The following is a 25,881-nucleotide window of genomic DNA, read 5'->3' on the forward strand; positions in this document are numbered from 1 at the left end:
AACTAAAGAGTCTCTTAGCAGATCTACGGATTTGAAGAACTCACAAAGTCAAAGAGTCTCTTAGCAGATCTACGGATTTGAAGAACTCGCAAAAGTTAAAAAGTCTCTTAACCGATCTACGGATTTAAAGAGCTCGCAAGATCAAAAGGTTTTTAGCAAGTCTACAGAAAGAGGAGCTCGAGAAATCTACGGATTTAAAGACCTAAAATTGCGAAAGAACAAGTTGAAAAGAAGCAGCCAAGTAACAAACATTCATTTTTTATTCAATATTTGGGGGAAGTACAAATACATTGAAAACCTCAAAAATTGAAAACAAAATGAAACAGTTAAAATCGGCAGCCATCAACAGACAATACCGGCCTACCGAAGTACTAAGAAAGCAAAAAGAAACGAGTACAACGCAGCGCCGAGGCAAAAGGGGGAAAAGCAAGCACATATTCGGAAGTCCTCAACTGGAACCGACCGACTCTGAAGAAGACGACTGCCCGAGTCCCTAACTCTTAGGAGTCTCAGGAGCGGCCCCCAGGGGAGCATCCTTCGAAGAACCCCCAGCAGTAGTATCACCCTCGGAAGTGGCCTTCTGGGCCCGAGCCTCTGCAAGAGCAGCTTGGCGTTCAGCTTCAGCTTCATCTCGATCAGCTTGGCATTCCACCAAGTGGTCCTCGGCCTGCATCCATAGGGGAACTTTCTCGTTCCAAGGGAAGTGAGGCATGTGCTTCGCAAACATGCGCCGAGCACCCAGGATGCCGTTCCAGTACTGCTCTCTACACTGATCAGCAGTGTAGAGGTTGACTCGCTCCTGCTCCAGCTTCCGAATATAGTCATCCTTTTCCCGAAGCTTCAGCCGAAGGACAGGCACCTTATCAGCTTGCTGCTGGATCAGCTCCCGATGCTGGACAAAATGGTGGAGCCTTAACTCCGCCTCTTTATGCTCCTTGTCGGCCGCTTCAAATTTAGACTTCATCTCCTGGAAGAGTCTATCTTTTTCCTCAAGTTCGCTAGCGAACTTAGCGGCCATATCCTTCTTTTCCTCAGCAAAGGAAGCGATCTTCTCAGCATCCTCTTCAACTCGGAAGATGAGCTGGCCAACCTCGGTCCCGATCTTCTCAGCAGACTCTCTAGCCTCGCGACTATAATGAAGGTACAGCTGCTTGAGTTCCGTAAGCTCGGAGAGGAGTTGCCCAGCCTTCTGGTCCAAAATGGGAATATCACGAGCATAAGCCTCACGATATTTCCTCAGTTGTTTCTCCTCAACCGAGCTACACTCGGAAGCGAACGAAGACCAGAAAACAGCCTGGGAACGAGAGAAAGATGAGCAAAATAGGAAAAACATAAAACAAAAACACAACTCAAAGAGAAAAATCTAGCAAATTACCTCGTTCAGATAGTACTGGGCCATCATAGCCGGATTCCTCTCTTCGGCCCCAGGAACCCTCCACTGCGGGTTAGCACGAAGCAGATTCTCCCGAGCAGCCTCGGGGCCCACCAAGGATCCCACGTGGGCCAAGGGGTCCTCTCCCAAAATCGGAGCCCTAGCATATCGAGCCATCGCCTCCCTTACTTCTTCGGGGATCCGTTTTAGCGGAACATCCGAACAGGGATCAGCATGGATCAGCCTATCCAGGGCCGAGGTAGAAGTAGAGCCCAAAGTTGAGTGGCGCCTCTTCCTCGTCAAACCTTGCTCGGGCTGCTCCTCCTCTCCAGCAGAGGGAACCTCCTTCTGAACCTCGGGGACCGCAGCTTCGGGGCCCGAGAGATCTATCATCTCCTTGTCTGGACTCTTCTCTCTCTCGAAGGGAAGATCAGCAGACTCCTTCTCCTCAGCTACCTCAGGGACAACCAAACCAGGAACAAAATCGGCTTCAATCGCCTCCATCACCTCGGTGATATCCTGGATTTCGATCCCCGAAGCAGCAGATGGTTTCAGGGGAGAGGGGATGATATCTTCCTCGATCAGCGGCTGATCCACGGGCGGCGGTTCAGCAACCACCACACTCTTTAACTTCTGCCCCGGCAAGGGCATGAAGTGAAGAAGATTCTTAGGAGGAGGCATAACTTCCGAAACCGCTTCCTACATAGCAAGCGTTCAAAGATTAGTTTCAGAAAAAGGGAGAAACGAACTACAAAAACTCCAAGTCAGAACAAATACCTTCTCCGAGGGCTGAGAAGCCTTCGCTTTCTTCGGATGCGTGGAAGGCCTCAAAAGAGTGCTACCCTTCCTTTTGCGTTGATCCTAAAAAGGGGAGACCAAGGGTCAACGAATATAAAAGAAGAAAAAGGAAGAAATAGAGAAAAAAGCGGGAAATACCCGGTTCCTAGATAAAGAGATATCTATCCGAGCCGGAGATGAAACCGAAGGAACGGCACGCGGCACAGCGTCAGTCCCAGGACCCTAAAAAGATGGTCCAGGACCAAGACGTTAGCCGACGGCCAACCGAAAAGAAAAAGACAAACAGAAAATCGAGCCTATAAATGAACACTCACCGGGTCCGAAGTTGTCTTCAACTCAGGAAGCACAACCTTCACAGGAACAGCTTCAACAGAGGAGGCGGAATCCCACGGATCAGCTCGAACTTCGGATATCCGAGCAACCCCCGAAGGAGACAACACGTAATCCTTCAGACGAGGATTACGAGGGTTATCTTTTCCGAACTTGTACTCGGGAGCCGGGTCGTGAATAGTCTTCAAATCCAAAGAAATGCCCAACTTCTTAGGATCAATGCGGCTAAAGCCGTACTCTGCAAAAACAAAGCACAAAACATGTCAGCAAAACGAAGCAGGAAAGAGGACAAACTCACTGAAAAACGGTCTCAGCCGAAAGACACCTACCCCTGTCAAAGATCCTGCTGAGACCGGCAACAGCAAGAATGTCCTCCCTCAAAATGTAATTGAGATTCGGAAGCCAGCTAGACGGCAGTCGATGGTTATCCTCTTGAGCCAAGAACCACTGGAGGAGGTCCACATAGTGGCGATGGTTCCGATCTGGAGCTGCCACACCCCTCATATCAGGATCAGGAGCCACGAACCACTTCGGAGGACGATAAAAGTTGGGATGCTTCGGATCCGTCGGCACACGGACGAGCAACCACTCCGTTTTCCAATTGTGGTCAGAGCTAAGGTAGGGGTACGCCGTGATGTAGTTCGGATCCCCCCTCTTTCGAGACTTCTTGTTGACAATGGTCCACCAACCATACCCATCACCCTTGGAAGCATGGTTGAGAACCAGATCGTGAAGATCCCGAAAAACAGCGACAGAGCAGGGGAAATTGACGAAGTCACACACCCATCTAAATCCGATTATGTGCCTCATAGATTTGGGTGTGAGCTGGGCCAAACTAATGTTGTACGACACCAAAAGCTCGGATACGAACGGATCCAGAGGAAAGCGGAGACCATTCTCCAAATGGTGAGTATACACGGAAATGAACCCCCTCGGTGGATGAGTCACCCGAGGACGCTCTTGCTCAGGAAGCTCGCACCAGTACCCCAAGGCATGCTGAATTCCGTATAGCTCCTCGGCCTTCCGATGATAATTCCCTAACTTCGCTTCCACCAACCAGTCACCGCTGACCGATTTCTCCAACGGACCGTCGATCTGCGTGGTCTCATGCAAAATTGAGGCATACTTGCCCTTCGGATCAGCTTCCGTCCAATGAACTGGAAACTCGGAGTAACGACGACGAGCACCCGAAAAGCCAGCTCTCTCACCAGAGGTTGCGCGTTCATCTTCGGAAGCATCCCAACCAATCGAACTCTTCTCCAACGGCCTCTCCGAAGGTCGACCCCTCGAAGATTTCGGTAACCTCCCCGAAGGCACGTTCTCTCTCTCACTCGAGGAGCCAACAACGAACTTGCTTTTGCCCCTATTCTTTGCCATGGTCGCGAAATCTCGATCTAGGGTTTAGATTGAGGGGTAGAAGGAAGAACGAAGAAAAAAGGAGAACTCAGAAACAAATTACCTTTTTCCGAAGCGGAATTCGCCGATAAAGCGAACAACACAAGTTCCCGAAGTCTAAAGTTGGCCGAATTTCGTAGATCTGAAGAAGCAAATTGCACTGCGATCGCCGGAATTTAGAGAGAGAATGGGTTTGAAATAAGGAGTAAAAAGTTCAAAAGGAGCAAAGCACCCAGTATTTATAGAAAAGAGAAAGGGCGCATCAACTTCCTCAAACCCACGATCTCCATGACACAGTACAATTCCCAACACTTGTCATCAATGCAAATCATCCCTTTTCAAAAAAGAGAGGGAACTTTCGGACTTCTGACAGCTGGAAACCCATCCATTTAATTCTAAATGGACCGGGTCTGGGGGGCATGTTGTTTGGGCTCCCAATTGACTCTCAATTGGGCCACTAAGTCCAAAGCCCAATGGCTCTAAACAACAACATCGAACCCACCAGTGGCTATTCAGCCATCCATTAAGGCCCAAGGCCCAATAGTAATAAATGACCTATGGGCATTTATTATGCAAACACTATAAATAGGCCGCCAAGGCTCACACCTCAAGGTACGTCCAATTTACCGCCTTAAGACTACTCTTCTAGAGAACTTCTCTCTAGAATCCGAGCATCATTCTTACTTAGGCATCGGAGGGGCTTTCCTCGGAAACACCCCCGAGGCTAGTGACTTTGCTCTTGTGCAGGTGAATTCGGACTCCACTCATTCAAACAAGCAAGATCTTCAACACATACAAAGGGGCCTTCATTCGAAGCCCATTGTTTCCATCTTTACAACACCGGAACAAATCATAATTGAGAATCAATCACAAAATCAATATTCACCGACCCAAGGAAAAATAAATTACAATGCAATTGAATCGTAATAACTTAAAGGAATCGGATGATCTCTGTTTATAAATAATCCGATCGAGCAATTTTAAACCAAATAGTCGCCAATTTATCATATATTGCATGTTCATAATTAATTTTTTAATGATAAGAAAAGTATAATAAAACTCACCTCAAAGAAAACAGATGACTTCCTTTGTTTCTAGGCTTGCTCAGTCGGCTAGGATTTGGTGCTGAAAACGTGTTGTGAAATACAGAGATAAGGGAAAAGAAATTGGAAGAGAACAACTGTGTGTCTTATTCCATGAACAATGGGGGTATATATACATATAATAGAATAGGGTTTGCTTAGAGAACAACAAAACCTAAAATCTAGAATATTTCAGAAAGATACTATGAGTATAATGGACATCCACATAATATTTCATAACGCAAAAACTTTAATTACGTTAAATAATATAGAAAAATACTAAAGAGTTTTAAAATACATTTCATTATATTTTTTCGAATTTCGAGTTTGAACGAGTTCAAAACAAGTTATGATCGAACATGAACACGCTTACAAACATACTTAAACGAGTTGTTCACGTACATTAATTAATGAGCCGAGCATGAATTTGTTCGAGTTTAACTCGTTAATTTGCTTAACGAGCTTAATTTTTTTTCAAGCTTGTTTCTTAACTTAACAAAAAATCTTTGACCGGATTTTACCAATCTTATTCACGAGTAGTTCACGAACGTATTTATGGGATTACCGATCGATCTTGTTCAATAGAGAAAATGATGAAACCACCACTTTCCCTCGGAAGAACAACAAGTAAAACCTTAGGTAAAAACTATTTTTATTTTTTTTATTTTTTTATTTATTAAAATAAAAATAAAAATAATCAAACAAGCCTTTTTCTAACACTAAAACGAAACACACTAGTCCCAGCTAAGATAAAACTCACACTTAAACGAAACTCTAAGCTAATTAACTAACTAGGATATGATTCTAATTACATACTCCGTATGTAATAATCCTATCAAAGTTTTCCATAAGTAAATAAATAAACAAAAAATACTATCAAAGTTAGATGTGTCACCTTGCCTTTCCTATTCCTACTTGAAAATATGTTTAATACTCTTCGTATATACCAATGTCTAAAGTGTCTAGGTTTATACCATACCTTAAAAATCTATATAAACCCCCTCAAACCTCACTTTCAAAATCACACAAATCAACCTTCAAAGTTCAAAACCTTTTGTTTTATTAAGAAAACAAAACAAAAACCGTCCAAAAATTAAAAGATGAAGATTTTACTAATCCTCGGTTTACTAACTCTTTTCCTAGGTGGAACTTTTGCACAAGAAGTGCAAAAAGAAACGTTCTTCCACCCACACCATTTGTTGCCTCACCACCACCACGTCCACCACCCACGACCGTGGCGGCCAAGACCGAATTTCTCATTACCCGCTCAAACTCCGGCAGCCGCCGCTGATGTCGATGCTTGCGCAAATGACGTGAATAATTACCTCAATAATAATTACCAGGGCTCTGTAACTGCTGAGTGTTGTTCATTACTTAAAAAAGAGTCGGCGATAAGAGTTAAGTTCATGTACGTCTTAGTATGCACCAGTGGCGCTGCACCTGTTCGTAGTCCTTAATTAACTAATGATTATGTTTAGTTCTTGATTAATATGTATGCAAGATTCAACCATGGAATAATATTAGGGTTTTTTTTACATCGTTAGTTTGTGTTTTCTTTAGGGATATTTGCAGTATAAGATCCTTTTCTTTTTATTATCCATATTGTAATTAGTAGGATTTTATGAGACGTTTAATTACTCGATCTTTTTATTTGTTTTTATATTTTTTCCATGCATTAAACATTGTTTATTGGCCGGCCATGTGTTTAAAACAAAACGTCAGTTAAAGAAAGTGCTCTTTAATTTTGAACTGTTCTTTAAACATGATAAGGTTGCTAAATCGATTTATGTATTTCCTCCGTCTCGGAAATATCTCACAATTTTGTTTCTTTACACTATTCACACTACGACTTTACCCATTTTTGTGATTTGTACTTAAGAAAATTGTAGTCATGTGAGGTCATTTTAGATTTGTATCAATATATATTTTCTGAATATTAATTTTTTATAATTTTTACTTACACACGATTTGAGATATTAAGAGTTAAGTAATACGTTAGAGGAGTAAAAGTCAACCATGATGCGATATTTTCGAAACGGATGATGTATTTTTATCAATTTGCACCAAAAAAAAGTAAAAAATACTGACGTAATTTAATAAAACCTAGATTGAATTTTTGAGTTCGAAATCAATCATACACCGTACGGTACACGAATCAAGTAATTCAAGTTTATGAAAACTTAATTTTAGATAAATAAAAGGCGATCTTTGGTTATAAAACCAAAATGTTTTAATTTTTAGGAAAATTTGTAATTATTAATCCAACCTTTGTCCGGTTTTCTTTAATTAAGCCTATCTATGCGATATTTCTAAATAATCCAACCTTTATGACCCAACTACTATTATTAAGCCTGGATGACCGATTACCTGCTACAAAGTCAAGGAAAATTTATAATTTAGAAATAGTAGTTGGATCATAAAGGTTGGATTATTTAGAAATATCGCTTAGGTAGACTTAATTAAAGAAAATCGGGAAAAGGTTGGATTAATAATTACAAATTTTCCTACTTTTTATACTCATTGGAGATTATTCTTGATAAATTTCATTTTTCTAAAATGAGGACAAATAAAAAGAAAACAATGGAGTATGATACTTTTTACCATTGTTCTTCTCATCTGTGATAGTGTTTCAATGCTTTGCTTTTCCTAATGGGTACCGATGAGTTGATGTATGAACAATGGTAATTGTTTGTTAATGATATGATACGAGAGAAAAGACGATTGAGTTTTTATTTCTTAAATTTTGGGAGGGAGACGAGTGAAAATGGTTAGTAAGAATATCCTAGGATTCCTAGCCTTTCATTATTTCTTTAAAAAAATCTTAATAAGGAAAAATAAATAAATTATACAGAGTACATTACGAAAGAAATATTGGAAACGCATATATACTTCTCTGATTTAACATACATATTTATTAAATGAGAAGAAGGTTCTACAAAATAAAATAAAATATATAAAATTTGTTTTCTCTTAGAAAAACCTTTGGCGGGAGGAAAATTCTTGTGTGGACCTGGTCCACCATAAATTCACTGTGGACCCAAGGCCCACACGTGCCAAACAATTGCGCGCTACATATTTGATTCCCCGTTGCCTTCTCCTTCACGAAAAAAACCCTCACCTCTGCACTCTGCCTCTCCTCCATAATTCTACAGCAACTCGCGAGCCCTCTCCTGCAAAATTTATGAAATTCTCTCTCCTCTCGTTACAGCAAATCGAATAATATTAATGGAAATTTCTGAAGTCATTGAGAATCAATCATCAGAAATCATACAAATTGATCTTAACAAATCGATTTGTGAATCTGAATCAAGTGCAAATTTACACATTCATAATGAAGGTAATCAATTATGCAATAACAAATTTATCAAATTATGCTATTTTTAAACAGAATTTCATACATTATAATGTAAAATTCAATTTGCAGATCATGAAGATGAAGAAGTGAGAGAGGTTGAAGATGACCTAGTTTTGATTTCTGCAATCACAGAAGGTACCTATACGTTTTCGGTTTGGATTAATGCGATCTGTCTTTTGCGTAAACATATAATTCTGCGATTTTGTGATTTTATTTTCTTCGTAAGTTAATTCTGCGATTTGTGTAAACTATGCTATTAGTGTCGAGTAAATTGATTATTATTATATGTCCATATTTTTTACCTTGAAGTTAAACACTACTATGTTGTGATAAAGTGTCACTATATCTATTTTGTGAGTTTTATACCTTGTTTATTGGCGTTTTAATTGCATAAAGGTAACTACAAAATAATAAAAGGTTACTATATGTATTTAAAATGATGGACTATAGTATTTAAATGGATAATAGGTTAGTTTTGTATATAACATAGTATAGTAAGTTGGTAGCACAGTTACTTATTTACACAATAATTGAACTAATTGCAGAGAGTACAGCTAAGACAACAAATAATGGTGAATAAATTTATGGTTGGTTGGTTGGAGAAACTAGGGCAAGTCTTACAGGAATATATGATTTGTATCGCCAACATGGGGCTGGTGTAGGTTTCAGTGTAAGGAAAGCAAAACAAGTACGAAAAGTTGGAACTACACAGGTTACAACAAAACTGTTTCTGTGTTCAGCAGCTGGAAAAAGAAACACTGTGTTGAAAAAAGACCAAAAACAGGAGAAAGATGAACTTGAAAGTCTACTAACAGAGGAAAGTAATACTTCTGTGAAAAAATAGAAAAGAAAACCTAGAAGAGTTGCAGTAACTAGGACAGAATGTAATGCTTTGATCAAAGCAAAACTGAATGATGGAGGTCATTATGAGATAATACAACATGTTATGGCACACAACCACCCCCTGACAAGACAACAATGGAACCATTTACACCGCTCAGAACGTGCAATGACAGTACCTAAGGAGCAAGCAATAGAGACTATGCACGAATTAGGTTTTCGACCTAGTGAGTCCTTTCGATACATGTCAAACGAAGCTGGTGGAGAAGATGATGTAGGACATTTATATAAGGATCATATGAATTTCTGTTATAAGATAAAAATTAAGTTTATTGAAGGAGGAGATTCTCAAGTTGTATATGACAAACTGCGCGCAAGATGCTTATTATGAAGATCCTAATTTCTTTTTCAGAATAAGGTTGGATAAGGAAGAAAGGGTTTGTAATTTATTTTGGAGGGATTCGATGATGCTAGAAGATTACAAAATTTATGGTGATGTTACTATCTTTGACACTACTTACAGAACAAACCGTTACAACCTCATCTGTGCACCGTTTGTGGGGATTAATAACCACTGGAAAAATACTATGTTTGCGTGTGCATTCTTAGGAGATGAGAAAACAGAATCCTTTGTGTGGCTGTTTGAGACTTTCAAAAAAGCTATGCGTGACAAAAGTCCAATCATACTCTTTACTGACCAAGATGCAGCTATGGCTAGAGCAATAAAGAAGGTAAGTTGATAATCATTTATATAGTGACCTTTTCCAAAGATAATAACCATGATTTTAGGGGGATAGTAACTGTATTGATTCTTGCAGGTATTTCCAACCACAAGGCATAGACTTTGCCTGTGGCATTTGATGCAGAATGCAGTAACACGATTTGGAGTCCTGAAGAGTGATGCAACATTCAAAGTCGCTTTCAACAAATGCTTGAGTGGTTGTCTGAATGAAGCTGAGTTTAACGCATGTTGGGAAGCAATGGTCACAAAGTACAAACTAAAGGAACACAAATGGTTCATCAGAATATATAAATTAAGACATGAGTGGGCAACGACTCTGAGTAAGGACTTCTTCTCTGCTGGGATTTTGTCATCACAAAGGAGTGAGAGTACGAATAATGCTGTGGGTTTCAGAGCTACTAAGAAGACTAGTTTGACCGAGTTCTATCACATATTTCAAGAAACGATAAAGAGATGGAGAAGGACAGAAGATATTGATGAATTCAACACCACCAAATCTATTCCGACTTCACACAATCCAATGACTTCGTTATTGAAACATGCTGCTCAAGTCTACACACATACACTTTTCAGGGATTTTGAAGAAGAATTTAATCTTGCTGTTGCATCTCAAGTACAACTCATTCACACAAATGGACCGAAAATGATTTATCGAGTTTACCTTGAAGATAGAGCTGGCTCCGCACAATCTGTGATGTATGATCCGCCAAATGATATCATTATTTGTCCCTGCAAGAATTTTGAGGAGTTAGGTTGGTTGTGCTTTCATTGTATTCGTGTTCTGCATCTACATTCTATTCAAAAAACCCCAGAGAAGTACATCTCCTTTAGATGGACAAAGTTCGCAAAGGTTGAGGTGTGGAACAAGCATGAGGCACAGCTAAAAGCTAAAGGATTATTGAACAGTTTCACCCCCTGGCGCTTACACATGCTGAGAAAATACTACAGTCTGATCCTTAAGAGCCATACAATAGAAGAGGCTAGAAAAATACTTGAAGAAATCTTCAAGAAAGATTCAGAAGCTATTCAAACAATTGTTACAGCTGCAAGCAACAATGAACAGAACACAACAAATACGACAACTGAGAATGAGAATTCTGTGCAAGTTTTGGACCCGGCTCATGCCAACACTAAAGAAAAGTCAAAAAAGAGGATTCTAGGGAGTTATATAACAAGGGGAAAAGGAGAAAGCACAGGGAATTTGGCTCCAAAACTCCTAAGCATTTATTCTGATTCTTGAGTTTATATTCTATTTTGGTAATTCACTTTTGTAATTTTGATTCTATTCTGGTAACTATACTTTCAATGAAGGTCACTATGACTGGAGGAATGACTACTTGTTGTTTTTTGGTAATTGATCCAATATTCATGTTATGCAAAGCAGACTTCACTACCATTGTGTGAACTGACAGAACAGGGAGTCCAACTGAATTGATTTTATTTTGATGATGCTATAGTTGTCTCATAGTGACCCTTTTTTTTATATATAGTTCTTGCCCCATAAAATAATAATAAAAGTCGAAAGTACAATTAAAAATACTTTTCCGTAAAATAATGACCTTTGATGATTATATAATAACCGCAAAAACTACAATACACCAAAAGTCAACGCTAGTCAACTTAGGTTTGGAAAAAGTTCACATATGGGTGCGTATTTGTTATAGGATTAGGCTATTGTTTGACAATACACACCTAAGAAAAACAAAAATCCAAACAATCTTTTTCTGCAAAATAGTGACCTTTTCACATATTATAATAACCTCAAATGGCAATTAGCACCTTTACAAAATATAATTCCAAAATATTAGTCAACTTGAATGTGGAATTTCCACTTACATAACCAGTGTGCAAAATGGTTAACTGTCCTACAAAATACAGCTGCAAATTAATTGTTTAGTTGATGATTACATTTAACTGCTTGTTAATTCTGTTCAAAATATGCTGCTCAAATGTGCTGCTTGTTACCTCCTCTGTACTTCATTGAGTAGAAACCTTGCCCTTTCCTTTCCTTTTCTTGTCCAATTCTTTTGCAATCTGCTCTCTCCGAGGCCAAAATTCTGCCATTTTAGTCAGCACATCTAACTTGCTCGTGTTCATATCAGAAAGCACCAAAGAAGCCCCAATTTGGGCCCGTAGAAGTCGCCTAATTGGAGCCTGACAAATTTTGAAATATATAAAGTTAGAACACGTTTAAAAACATTTGAAACAAAAAAATAAAAATCACAAAGAACAAAAAACTCAACTGTTCTCAAAGCATCACATTTGCACCCTTTATCTCCCTCAAAGTAGAGCATGCTTGTCATCACATAAACTGCATCATCAAAGTTGGGTTTTCCAGTTTTCCAGTTTATTGTTGGACATTCCATGGTGTAACCTAACATGTCTATTGCGGCTTGTGGAAGCTTTTCATCAATAAATGTACTGAAATTTTCACACTTCAAGAAAATAAAAACAACATTAGGATCAACACTACATGTACTATGGACAAGTTTAACTAAGAGATAGAGAAGTACCAATACACCCACCAACAATGCAAAGTCTTTAAGCTTGTCTTTATTGTAACTCCTACTGCCAAGACACTGCACTTTTCCTTCCTTCAAATTTAAGACAAATAGGAAACAATGCTTACAATAATGCACGGGAACGAATACCTGCACAAACGCATTTTAATTACATAGTGACTATTTAAATTATATATATAGACCATTTTTGCACATTTAATAACCTGCTGTTCTATCTAGCTCATTCACCACATTCACCAGACACTTAATTCAGGTAACTAGCATATAAGTGCACACAACAATATTAAATTCCATCCTCTTTTCACACCCTCCCTCAAACAGACAAAACATAAAAACATTATCCCAATACCAGTTCCACTAAGATACACTAGTATGCATCCAATAACAGTCATTATTGGCAAAATAACACTTGATTGTGTGGTTTTTCTCTCTCTAGTTTTTCCTCTCAAAGAAAACCCACAAAAACCCTAAACCTAGCCGCCACATTAGCCGGCTCGCTGGTGGCCTCGACTCGTTAATCGGCCGCCGGCGAGCCTGCTACCCTATTGCTAGCGGTGTAGCTTCGTGTTTCTGGCGGGGAAGAAGAAGACGGAGCCAAGCTTGGTCGAAAGAGAAGCTTCTGAAGGAAATAATGCCCTTGGTCCAAGTATGCATTCTATGTTAAGTCTAATAAATGCAGGTTCAGTATTAATTAACAAGTTAATAATTCAGTGAGATCAAGTGAGCTGAATGCCTAGCTAGAGGCCGCTTCAGTTCAAGTGGAATTAATGATATTAATCCACAGCTTACTCTTGACTGAACCCGTAGGGTCACACAAATAGTACGTAAACGGATCAAGTATTTAATGGCATTAAATACTCCATCTATGAATATTCGGAACCGACGGATCTTGGTTTCAGTGGGAGCTAAGATCGTCACAGGCAAGAAATGAATACTCCGGAAACGATGATATTGCCGGAAACGGAAATATGGATCGTATCGGAAATATGAATATTATCCAAGTCGTAGATGTTGCCGGAAACGGAAACATGGTACGTATCGGAAAATATTATTGGAAATGGAAATATTACCAGAATCGGAAATATTGCCGGAAACGGAAATATTGTCAGAATCGGAAATATTACCGGAATCGGAAAATAATTCCGGAAACGGAAATATTAAATATTTGTTCGAAACGGAAATTAATTCCGGAATCGGAAATATTAAATATTGTTCGTATCGGAAATAAATTCCGGAACTGGAAATTTAATCGGAAGCGTATCGTACGAATTAGCATCGGACGAGGCCTGCCGGACGAAGGCCCAGCACGAAGCCGGGCCATCGCCCAACAAGCACGCGCGCCACAAGCCCAGCCAAGGCAGCGCCCAGGCCTACCGCAAGGCAGGCCCAGCGCGCGCCAAGGCCACGGATGCGTGGGCCGCGCTGCGTGGGCTGCTGCTCGCACGCGCATGGGCAGCCCTTGTGGCTGCCGTGTGTGTGTGAGTTTGTGCTCATGCGTGATTCCTAAATCTACAAGAGTTAGTGTATGATTAAATTCCTATTCCTAATTGGATAAATTAATTAAATAGAATTCATGTAGGATTCTAATTTCAATTAATTCATATCCTACTAGGATTACGATTCCTTTTCCATAACTCTATAAATAAAGGCCTAGGGGTCATTATTTATACACAAGTTTTAAGTATTCAAAACTAAGATTTTTAAGCAGAAAAATCAGCCAATATTCTTGCCTACCTAACCGAAAATATTAGAACCTTAAGGGCGATTCTAGTTGGTCAATCTTAAGGCGGATCCGGACGTGCTGTGGACTATCTACGGAGGGACGACACTTGGAGTCCTAAAGACTTGTTCTTGTTCGGTTCGGGCGCAGCTAGGGAAGGCACGCAACAAAGAGTATGCATCTAAACTATGCTAAATGATTATGTGTAAATAATATGTTTCCCGGCTTTATGGTTTTTCCGCATGATTTATGAACTGTCATATGAATCATAACCTAACAGTGGTATCACGAGCCCCTTATTATTTTCATAATCTAAATTGCATGAACATGGTTAAATATTACAAATTTGCAAGAATTAAAAGGGGTGATTAATTTTCGTAATTGTTAATTAATTGCAAATTGCGTTTATTTAATTATACGTACGCAGTTTTTCGGCAGTTTCTTCGTTACTCATCCAAATCGAGTGATTTTTGTGTCAATTCCGCATGTCAAAGGCATTCTAAAATTTTGACAAAAATAGTGTTTTTCTGCCGAACCCAGAATTCTCAAATTCGAAGCCTAACTATGACTTTTCGAAGGTTTTAGTTTTTCGAATGCAAAATTTCGTAAATTTAAGATGTTAAATTAAATATTTGCGATTCTTGTTGATAAATCTTGAATTTTTGATTGACCTACTGCATATGTTTAACAAGTTTGAATGCCTAGTCTTGTTAATTATGCAATCTAATTTGTAATTATGATTAATTTGTTGAAAATTAGAATAATTTAGAATTAATTTGATTTTCATAATTAATTGTAATTTAATTAGAAACCTATGATTAAAAACCACCATAAAAATTGTAAATTTACGATAAATTTTAAATTTTTATGACCTAGACTTGAATCCATAACAATCGGAAATCAATTGGATAATAAATTTTCGATTTTTTCGCCCTAAAATTATGAAATTAATATTATTTATTAATTTGTCATTAATTTTAAATATAAATTTTAAATTTTATGCGATTCGTTCATAAAACTTGCACGCACGAAGCAATGGACGCTTCGTGTTACCCTTAAGGGGTGTTGTATAATGCGGGCATGCGACGACGAGCAAGGGAGCTCGTCGCCCATGCGGCACGAATGCAATGAGCAAGGGCGTAGTGCACGAGCACAAGGCAGCAGCCCTGCCTTGTGTCGTGTGCCACGAGCAATGAACGAATGGGCATGGGCGAAGGGCGAGCCAAGGCAGTCGCGTGTGGGCAGCAAGCGAGCTGCGCCACAACGCGCGCTGCCTCGCACAAGAGCGCGCAGCCTCGCGCGCAGCGAGCGCAAGCTCGCGTGCCACGAGCGCTGCGCCCAGCATTACTCGCGCGCACAGCGCGCGATGTCGCCCGCCCAGCGAGCGATGTCGCGCCCCAGCGAGCGATGGCTCGCGCGCACAGCGAGCGATGTCGCGCGCCCAGCGAGCGATGTCGCGCCCCAGCGAGCGATGGCTCGCGCGCCCAGCGAGCGATGTCGCGCGCCCAGCGAGCGATGTCGCGCGCCCAGCGAGCGATGTCGCGCGCCCAGCGAGCGATGACTCGCGCGCCCAGCGAGCGATGTCGCGCGCCCAGCGAGCGATGTCGCGCGCGCGCACTGCGAGCGATAGCTCGCGTGCGATGAGCGCTGGCGCGCGCAGCGAGCACCAATGCGTGCGGAGGCTTGCGATAGGGAAGCAGCAGCTATGCGACGAGCGCATGGGCTGCGCGCACATGGCCAGCAATGGCTGTGTGCGTACGGCCCATGGGCGTGCAACGCGTAGGGTGTTTGCGTTACGATTAGATCGTTTTGAATGTTTAATTTGAAAATTTCAATTCACGTAATTTTAATTAATTTTAAAATTAATAATTTGAATTATTTTCTTGGATTTTAATTTTGAATATTATAATTATAATAAATGTTATTTATTCTAATTATTTTACTAAAATTAAAATCATGAATTAATTTAAATACGACTGAAATTAAATTAAATTTTTTGGATTCAATTATAAATTGATATGAGCTTTAAATTTTAATTAAATTTGTATGTTTCCGGTTAGACTAGAAATACATTTTTATGTTTAAAATTGGTAAAGCATATGAATTTATTGGTTTAAGTGGGAGCGCTTTTAGTCATAAACTCTTGATTAGGTCTACAAATCCTTAAGGTTAAAACAACTTGATTAGAATTAATAAGGACTGAATAATTGGTAGATTATTGGTGCCCTTGATTAATTGCTGCAAATGTTTACGTGATGCATAATGTGTTTTACTAACCAGCTATGTGGGCCATTCATGATAATGAATGGGTGAATGGTATATATTGTATATGTACTGTTTTGCAGGTTATGAAGTGACTAGTATGGCCCAAATAGGATAGAAAATATGGTCTGCGTACCATTAATTTGAATGTAATTGGTCTAAAGTACCAAAGTTATTTTTCAATTCAAATATGGTCTGCGAACCATCAAATAGTTGTAATTAGTTATAGCTTATCCTATTTGAAGAAAATGGTGCCTCCCACGGAGATTTTCAAGACGGACTTTGAAGTCAAAGCTTCAAGATGAAGTCGGGCCATACTAGATCACAAATATCTTATGCATGTTTTAAGTTATTTATTGTTTTAAATATGTCTTAAAATGCATGAGATCAAAAGCTTGATTATGTTGCATGATTAAGGATTTTAGTTCACTTAAAATCTAACCAACATAGTAAGAGCCTTAAGTTCCAAACTTAAAAAATTGAGTTAAAAGGTGCCATGCCAAAATATACACTTGCTTGGATATCCTTTACATCAATCTAGTAATAGTTTTCGCTCAGCGAGGTGTTACTTATTGGTCCTAAAGGGGCAAGGTACACAAATAATTGTGAGTACATGTTAGTTTTGGTGAAACTCAACGATATAAGTAAGGAGTCCTTTTATGTCGTGGCAAATTCGATAGGTTTACCTAATAAGTTCTTAGACGTACCTATCAACCAAGAATAGTTTCTAGACTATTAGCAAAAGGCTTTTGCTTACCTAAGATGTTCTAGGATTAAGTCGACAAACTGTGCTTAGTTCTTCAATGATTTTAGGATCTTGGAATCATTTTATTCACACCTGCCGGAACACATAACTTGAATAAAATGCTTAATAAACACTGAATTATGCATGTATGCTAGAATTTAAGTTTATTAAGAGAAACTGTGAATGGTTATTTATTTGTTTATTCTTTTCAATTGTAGTTTTTAATATGGCAAACAACAATTCATTCAACATTCGATCAATTCTCGAAAAGGAGAAGTTGAACGGGAAAAACTTCCTTGACTGGCAAAGGAACTTGCAAATAGTTCTTATGCAGGAAGAAAAGGAGTATGTCCTAGATGAGGCGATGCCCGAAGCTCCAGGCGACGGGGTCACTCAGGCAGCCCTCAATCGTTGGATTGATGCCAACAAGGATGTGAAATGTCTAATGCTTGCCACCATGAGTGCGGATCTGCAGAAAACGTTCATCAACTCAGATGCTTTCACAATCATCAGTGAGTTGAAGAACATGTTCCAAGATCTGGCTCGAGTCGAAAGATTCGAGACTCATAGGCAAATTCTTGAGACCAAGCTTAAGAAAGGCGAGCCCGTAAGTCCACATGTTCTCAAAATGATTGGACTCATTGAGAATATGAGTCGGCTGGATCAGCAATTTTCTCAGGAAATGGCTATAGACACCATCCTCCATTCTCTTCATAGCGGGTATGATCAGTTCAAACTGAACTACAGTATGAATAGTCTGGACAAAACGCTCACTGAGCTTCACGGTATGCTGAAGACCGCTGAAAAGACGCTCAAAAGTGATAAGCAGGATGTGCTTATGGTGCGTGGGGGCAAGTTCAAGAAATCTGGAAAGAAGAGGAATGCTAAGAAAGGTGGCAACAAGGCCAGCCCAACTAAGCAAACTGGCGCCAAATCTGCAAAGAGGAAGGTCAGTCAACCCACTTCTGAATCCGAATGCTTCTACTGCAAGAAGAAGGGGCATTGGAAGAGAGATTGCTTGAAGCTAAAGGAAGATCAGAAGAACGGAACAGTCGTTCCATCTTCAGGTATTTTCGTTATAGACTGTATACTTGCTAATTCAACTTCTTGGGTATTAGATACAGGTTGTGGCTCACACTTATGTTCCAATCCACAGGGACTAAGAAGAAGTAGAAAGTTAAGCAAGGGTGAAGTCGACCTACGAGTGGGAAATGGAGCACGGATTGCTGCATTAGCTGTAGGAACTTACTATTTGTCGTTGCCCTCCGGGCTAGTTTTGGAACTGGAAGAATGTTTCCATGTTCCAAGTCTTACTAAAAACATCATTTCAGTTTCTTGCTTAGATGCTAAGGGATTTTCCTTTATAATAAAAGACAATAGTTGTTCGTTTTATTTTAAAGAGATGTTTTATGGATCTGCTAGATTAGTCAATGGACTTTATTTATTAGATCACGACAAACAAGTATATAACATAAATACCAAAAAGGCCAAAAAGGATGATTCAGATCTCACCTATCTGTGGCATTGTCGATTAGGCCATATAAACTTGAAACGCTTAGAAAGACTTCAAAGGGAAGGAATTCTAGAACCATTTGACTTAGAGGATTATGGTAAATGCGAATCATGTTTACTTGGCAAAATGACAAAGCAACCTTTCTCTAAAGTTGGAGAAAGAGCAAATGAACTATTGGGTTTAATCCATACAGATGTATGTGGACCAATGAGTACAAATGCTAGAGGTGGTTTCAGCTACTTTATCACTTTCACTGATGACTTCAGTAGGTATGGTTATGTCTACCTAATGAAGCATAAGTCTGAATCCTTTGACAAATTCAAGGAATTTCAGAGTGAAGTAGAGAATCAATTAGGCAAGAAGATTAAGGCACTGCGGTCTGATAGAGGCGGTGAATATCTGAGCTATGAATTTGATGACCATCTGAAAGAATGTGGAATTCTATCAGAATTGACTCCTCCTGGAACACCACAATGGAACGGTGTGTCAGAACGGAGGAACAGAACCTTGCTAGACATGGTCAGGTCAATGATGGGTCAGGCCGAACTTCCATTAGAATTTTGGGGACATGCACTAAATACAGCTGCACTCACTATAAATAGAGCTCCGTCTAAAGCTGTCGAAAAGACTCCATACGAATTATGGTTTGGAAAGCCTCCAAATGTGTCTTTTCTTAAGATTTGGGGATGTGAAGTATACGTCAAACGATTAATTTCAGACAAACTTCATCCAAAATCTGACAAATGTATCCTTGTGGGCTATCCAAAGGAAACAAAGGGGTATTACTTCTACAATACATCTGAGAACAAAGTGTTTGTTGCTCGAGATGGTGTCTTTTTGGAGAAGGATCACATTTCCAAAATGACATTCCTATGTTGAACTCTGTCAAGATTTGGCTTGGGAAATGTTTTTCGATGAAGGATCTAGGGGAAGCACAGTACATATTGGGCATCAAGATTTACAGAGATAGATCTAAAAAGATGATTGGACTTAGTCAAAGCACTTATATCAATAAGGTGCTTGATAGGTTCAAGATGGCGGACTCCAAGCGAGGCTACCTACCCATGTCTCATGGAATGACTCTAAGCAAGACTCAGTGCCCAAAAACACTTGATGAGCGTAGACGAATGAATGGGATTCCATATGCATCATTGATTGGTTCAATAATGTATGCTATGATATGTACACGCCCGGATGTTGCGTACGCACTCAGTGCTACGAGCAGATACCAGTCAGACCCAGGAGAGGCGCATTGGACTGCTGCCAAGAATATTCTGAAGTACCTGAAAAGGCACAAAGATGACTTCCTGGTCTATGGTGGAGATGATGAATTAATTGTTAAAGGCTATACGGACGCAAGTTTCCAAACCGACAAAGATGATTTCAGATCACAGTCTGGGTTTGTCTTCTGCCTCAACGGAGGAGCAGTAAGCTGGAAAAGTGCTAAGCAAAGCACCATTGCGGATTCTACAACTGAAGCGGAGTACATTGCTGCACATGAAGCAGCAAAGGAAGCTATATGGCTAAGGAAGTTCATAGGAGAACTTGGTGTAGTCCCCTCCATTAAAGGACCAATAGCCCTGTATTGTGATAATAACGGAGCTATTGTACAGGCAAAAGAGCCTAGACACCACCAGAGAGTCAAGCATGTACTTCGTAGATTTCACCTTCTACGAGAGTTCGTTGAAAGAAAAGAAGTCGAAATAAGCAAAATTGGAACTGATGACAACATATCAGATCCATTAACTAAACCTCTGCCGCAAGCGAAGCACAACTCGCACACTGCAGCTATGGGAATCAAGCATATTGGAGAATGGCTTTGATGTCTCTGTTTAATGTTTTAAAGTTTTAGAGTTTAAATCTTTGTAAAACATTATTGGTTAATCATTCACAATAAATGAAAGGAATTCATTTTTCCATTTAATTTGTGGTTTATTAAATGATGAGTCCCTTCAACTTGACGATATATTCAAGATAGACTGTCAGGACCAGTCCTGTGACTAAGAAATGTCTATCAAGTGAACTTGAATGTCAAAGGTTGAAAATGGTCCCTAATCGGAGTTTTCTATAAAATTGGACGCATAGAAAACGTTAGACGATTAGAATGCAAGATGACTAGTAGTTCTGTTTCTTGAACTATGTGGACATGGCAATGTCATAACCATTTGCATAGATACTTACTTTGGGAAGACTAGTATCGGACAAGACCTATGAAACTTTACTGTAAGAGATGAAAGTCTGTCATAAGTAAATTTCATTAAATTATTAGACACTAAATCCTCAATACCTGAGTGATTTGAGATTACTTGTTTGAGAACTGGTTGCTTTGACGTTGACCAACCGTCGCACCGTAAAAGGAGGCTATAAAGGCAACGCTCAGGTAATCACCTATCAAACGAAGTCTAATCTCAAGATCGCAAGATTGGGATTGTCCTCCCATAAATCGGGAAGAGATGCTTAAAAGTTGTACAAGGCCACTCGGAGAGCTAGAAACTGTGAAATGCATGGCCGTGCTCGGATGAATCATAGGCTATGATTATCTGTTTATTTGATCAGTTGAACTCTTAAACCGAGGAACACCTCTGGACATAATAAGGATGACAACTCTTACCTTATGTTCAAGAGCAAGCATCGAGCGACAAAGGAATTAGGAAATGCACACTTGTCCCTAAGGACAAGTGGGAGACTGAAGGAAATAATGCCCTTGGTCCAAGTATGCATTCTATGTTAAGTCTAATAAATGCAGGTTCAGTATTAATTAACAAGTTAATAATTCAGTGAGATCAAGTGAGCTGAATGCCTAGCTAGAGGCCGCTTCAGTTCAAGTGGAATTAATGATATTAATCCACAGCTTACTCTTGACTGAACCCGTAGGGTCACACAAATAGTACGTAAACGGATCAAGTATTTAATGGCATTAAATACTCCATCTATGAATATTCGGAACCGACGGATCTTGGTTTCAGTGGGAGCTAAGATCGTCACAGGCAAGAAATGAATACTCCGGAAACGATGATATTGCCGGAAACGGAAATATGGATCGTATCGGAAATATGAATATTATCCAAGTCGTAGATGTTGCCGGAAACGGAAACATGGTACGTATCGGAAAATATTATTGGAAATGGAAATATTACCAGAATCGGAAATATTGCCGGAAACGGAAATATTGTCAGAATCGGAAATATTACCGGAATCGGAAAATAATTCCGGAAACGGAAATATTAAATATTTGTTCGAAACGGAAATTAATTTCGGAATCGGAAATATTAAATATTGTTCGTATCGGAAATAAATTCCGGAACTGGAAATTTAATCGGAAGCGTATCGTACGAATTAGCATCGGACGAGGCCTGCCGGACGAAGGCCCAGCACGAAGCCGGGCCATCGCCCAGCAAGCACGCGCGCCACAAGCCCAGCCAAGGCAGCGCCCAGGCCTACCGCAAGGCAGGCCCAGCGCGCGCCAAGGCCACGGATGCGTGGGCCGCGCTGCGTGGGCTGCTGCTCGCACGCGCATGGGCAGCCCTTGTGGCTGCCGTGTGTGTGTGAGTTTGTGCTCATGCGTGATTCCTAAATCTACAAGAGTTAGTGTATGATTAAATTCCTATTCCTAATTGGATAAATTAATTAAATAGAATTCATGTAGGATTCTAATTTCAATTAATTCATATCCTACTAGGATTACGATTCCTTTTCCATAACTCTATAAATAAAGGCCTAGGGGTCATTATTTATACACAAGTTTTAAGTATTCAAAACTAAGATTTTTAAGCAGAAAAATCATCCAATATTCTTGCCTACCTAACCGAAAATATTAGAACCTTAAGGGCGATTCTAGTTGGTCAATCTTAAGGCGGATCCGGACGTGCTGTGGACTATCTACGGAGGGACGACACTTGGAGTCCTAAAGACTTGTTCTTGTTCGGTTCGGGCGCAGCTAGGGAAGGCACGCAACAAAGAGTATGCATCTAAACTATGCTAAATGATTATGTGTAAATAATATGTTTCCTGGCTTTATGGTTTTTCCGCATGATTTATGAACTGTCATATGAATCATAACCTAACAGCTTCTACCTCCTCTTAGTGTGCTTCTTCTCACCGGATCTGGTAAATTTTAATTCGGAGTTGTTTTAGTGTGCTTCTTCTGTTTGCGCCGCCATCCAACCAAGCTAAGGTTTAGGCTCATCCGTTTCGGAGGTTATTGGTCCAGAATTTCAACCTAATCTATTCCACCTACCACCTAATCGCCGCCGCTTTTATCATCGGTAAAGGTAAAGTGCCGCCGGTGTTTATTTGCAGGTAAAGGTTAATTTTTAGGGGTAGGGTTTAATTGTTTGGGTTAGATTTTCTGGTTTGGGTTGTATTCTTGGTATTTGGGAATTAAGTCTCTGTTTTCTAAAGGTTTCCTAATCGCCGTCGTCTTGTAGTGTCGGGAAAATCCCGATCTTGCCGATAAAGGTAAAGGTTAGGTCCGGGATTCAGTTTAAGGCTTTTAATTTCCTCTTGTGTTAGTAACCTCAATGATTATGGGTTTGTTATCTTATTTGGTTGTTTTTATGTGTTTATGGTGGGTGCATAGGTTGTGTGCAGTTGAATGTAGATTGCTTTGGATAGCTCTGGTTTGCTTTTCTGTGTGTAGGTTGGTTGTTTACCAATTTGAGATTGTTGTAGGTTTAATTAAAGATGGGTTTTTGAGTTCTTTGATGTTTATGGGGAGTCCTATGTGGGATGTCCTAATTTGGAAGATTGGAGTAGATGTGTTGGGATTAGGTAATAGGAAATTTGAGGGAATGAGTGTTAGCAACATTGGAGGCTCTGTTTTGGGTGCTATGCCGAGGAAAGGAGATATGTGTGGGAGGGGGTTCAGGTTTACATGGGTCTTGGTTGTTAGGTCGTTTATGGGATTAACTTATGTTAATTCTCATTTTAGGTTAGCGATGACTGTGTTTGTCGCTTTCAAAACCTTATATCTTAGCGCTGCTGTTAATAGCATGCCTTTTGAGTCACTTTTAGTGACTCATGCCTCTTGTGAGCAAATCACAAGTCCTTTGCAACTGGCTCGTGTCATTACTAATCTTCTACTTCTTTCTTTGGATTTTAATTGTTTCAGTATCTTAAGGGAACCTCCAAGTTATTGTCCCAATATCCCAGTCTTCCACAAAGAAAGCATCAAGAAAGGCTTTGGCATGCTACTTTCAGTGTGGCAATGTAAACAAAGTCAATTCAACAATCGGGATACCAACCGAGAAGAGCACGCTATCTTAGCATTTATGTTTTTAGTTTGTTTTGTAGTAAATGTAATGGTCCATAAGGACCTTAGTTTGTAAACTCTTTTATTTATGCAATATTGAGCTTATGTCAAAAAAATAAATAAAAAAATAACAGTCATTATATATTATAAAAAGGACACTATGTATAAGAGAAACGTTTTACAGTTTTGAATTACATATGTATAAGATTGTTACCAGTTCAAGCTTTGACACATCGAAGTTGTTTGAAGGCAATTGAATCCAATTCCTCCAACTCTGATGTAGAATGTCTATTTGTTGTGACTCAACTTCCAACGTAGATAGTATGTTGTTTGCTACTTCTAGTAAATCAGCCTTCAACAAACAACGTGAAAAATAATTTTATTAAGGCAAAATGATACTCTAACTAGTTAGTAGTAAGTTGTTTTAAACTATTAATTTAATAAAAAAAACTCACACTCATTGAGACACCGAGATACAATTTTGTAGCTCCTTCCTCACGATTCTTCTGGTTTTCATTAAGAAAAAGAGCCCAACAATCAATGATATTACCGTCAATATCTTCAGAAGATGCTCCTAATTTAATGACCAAAACTCATTCCTTGGAATCACGTAGTCATCATGAAATGAAACCAATTGCTCACTGGAAATTAAAGTAGATGTAAGAAGAAGAAAAAAAAAGGTCACTATGGATTCCCTACAGGTGTCTATATATATTGAAAGAGTAATGATCTGATAAAACAATGTACTTACTTGGAAATCATGCATCCATCATCAACAAGGCAATAGTCAACGAGTTCTTGGACGAACTCGGAGAGAAACTTCATATCTTTGATATTGGACTTCAGAAATGGTGTAACTAAAGTATTTCCACCATCAGAAGCCTTCCAAGTTACAGCCGAACATTTGGCACCACCATTTTCCAAAACATCCTCGAATCCGATTGTGGGTATTATAACATCCTCAGTATTATTCTCACCATTATCCATATGAGGATTGTTAGGATTGTCAAGATTAGGCTCGTTACGATTAGGCTGGTCAAGATTAGGCTCGTCAAAATTAGGATGTTGGTTTCTGTTGTTCTGAAAGAAGTAGTTAGTAATACAAATCAGTCAGTAGAAGAAACAAAGTAAAAACCAAAAAATTAACAATAAATAAAGGTAACTATAAAGCTAAAAAGAAACACTATCTTGTAGTAAAAGGACTTTTTAGTGTTAAATATGAAATTCATGTTATAGTAAATTTTTTTAAAATATAGTAACCCATTGTTAACATATAGGAATAAATAAAGGTGAAGTGAGTGTTACCATGCAGTTACCAAAAGCCGCAATATTATCCAATCCACCAGGTAGTTTGGTCACCCAAATGCCAAGCTCTGCAATCTCATCAACTATTGCATGCACACGAGGATCACTAAAAAATGCATCAGACTAAGATATTTGGGGAGACGACAATGTGGGCTCATGATGCATTGAGCAAAGAAGCTCTTTAATCTGGTCCATAAGTTTGAGACTATTTCCATATCCCTTCTCATGAACAAGAAGTTCTCATATACTTTCTGCAAAAAGAAATTGAACAGAAAAAGTGAATAATAAATGTAAAACAAATATACAAAATAAAAATTAAATAATCATAGACGAAATAACTTACATCAACAGCAATTGCACGAATGTCGTCATCTGACATAGAACCAGGGGGAAGCCGGAAACAGATTTCCCTTTGACAAGCATGTTGATCTCTTCTGCCCTCATCATTTGAAGCTTGGTTAGCTTGGTTAGCTCGCAAAGCAGCATCAGCAACATCTTCTCCCGTGTAAACTTGGCCATCCACAAACACCAACTTCTCACTTACAAGGTAGATCCTAGAATCTAGAAGCCCACACCCAAAACTCTTACAACTCATCTCAAGTTTTACTCTATTTCTAACAAGGCCATTGGTCCAATGTTGAATTAGTGG

At 39.5% G+C, this 25,881-nt stretch overlaps 2 protein-coding genes across 2 annotated transcripts; one reads left to right on the forward strand and one right to left on the reverse strand.

Annotated features, from left to right (window-relative positions):
- Positions 1 to 493: 493 nt before the first annotated feature.
- Positions 494 to 2,614, reverse strand: LOC130470179 (uncharacterized). The gene is made up of 4 exons (XM_056839814.1): positions 2,485 to 2,614; positions 2,150 to 2,233; positions 1,678 to 2,071; positions 494 to 594 (listed from the first exon to the last, which is right to left on the reverse strand). Exons 3-4 carry the CDS (start codon positions 2,051 to 2,053, stop codon positions 494 to 496), a joined length of 477 nt encoding a protein of 158 aa, XP_056695792.1. The 5' UTR covers positions 2,054 to 2,071; positions 2,150 to 2,233; positions 2,485 to 2,614.
- Positions 2,615 to 8,202: 5,588 nt separating this feature from the next.
- LOC110777280 (protein FAR1-RELATED SEQUENCE 5-like) lies at positions 8,203 to 11,154 on the forward strand. The gene is made up of 6 exons (XM_056839815.1): positions 8,203 to 8,314; positions 8,402 to 8,467; positions 8,995 to 9,153; positions 9,235 to 9,446; positions 9,511 to 9,903; positions 9,991 to 11,154. Exons 1-6 carry the CDS (start codon positions 8,203 to 8,205, stop codon positions 11,152 to 11,154), a joined length of 2,106 nt encoding a protein of 701 aa, XP_056695793.1.
- Positions 11,155 to 25,881: the final 14,727 nt, after the last annotated feature.

Source organism: Spinacia oleracea, chromosome 3 (genome assembly GCF_020520425.1).
Source record: "Spinacia oleracea cultivar Varoflay chromosome 3, BTI_SOV_V1, whole genome shotgun sequence".
Classification (NCBI taxonomy): domain Eukaryota; kingdom Viridiplantae; phylum Streptophyta; class Magnoliopsida; order Caryophyllales; family Amaranthaceae; genus Spinacia; species Spinacia oleracea.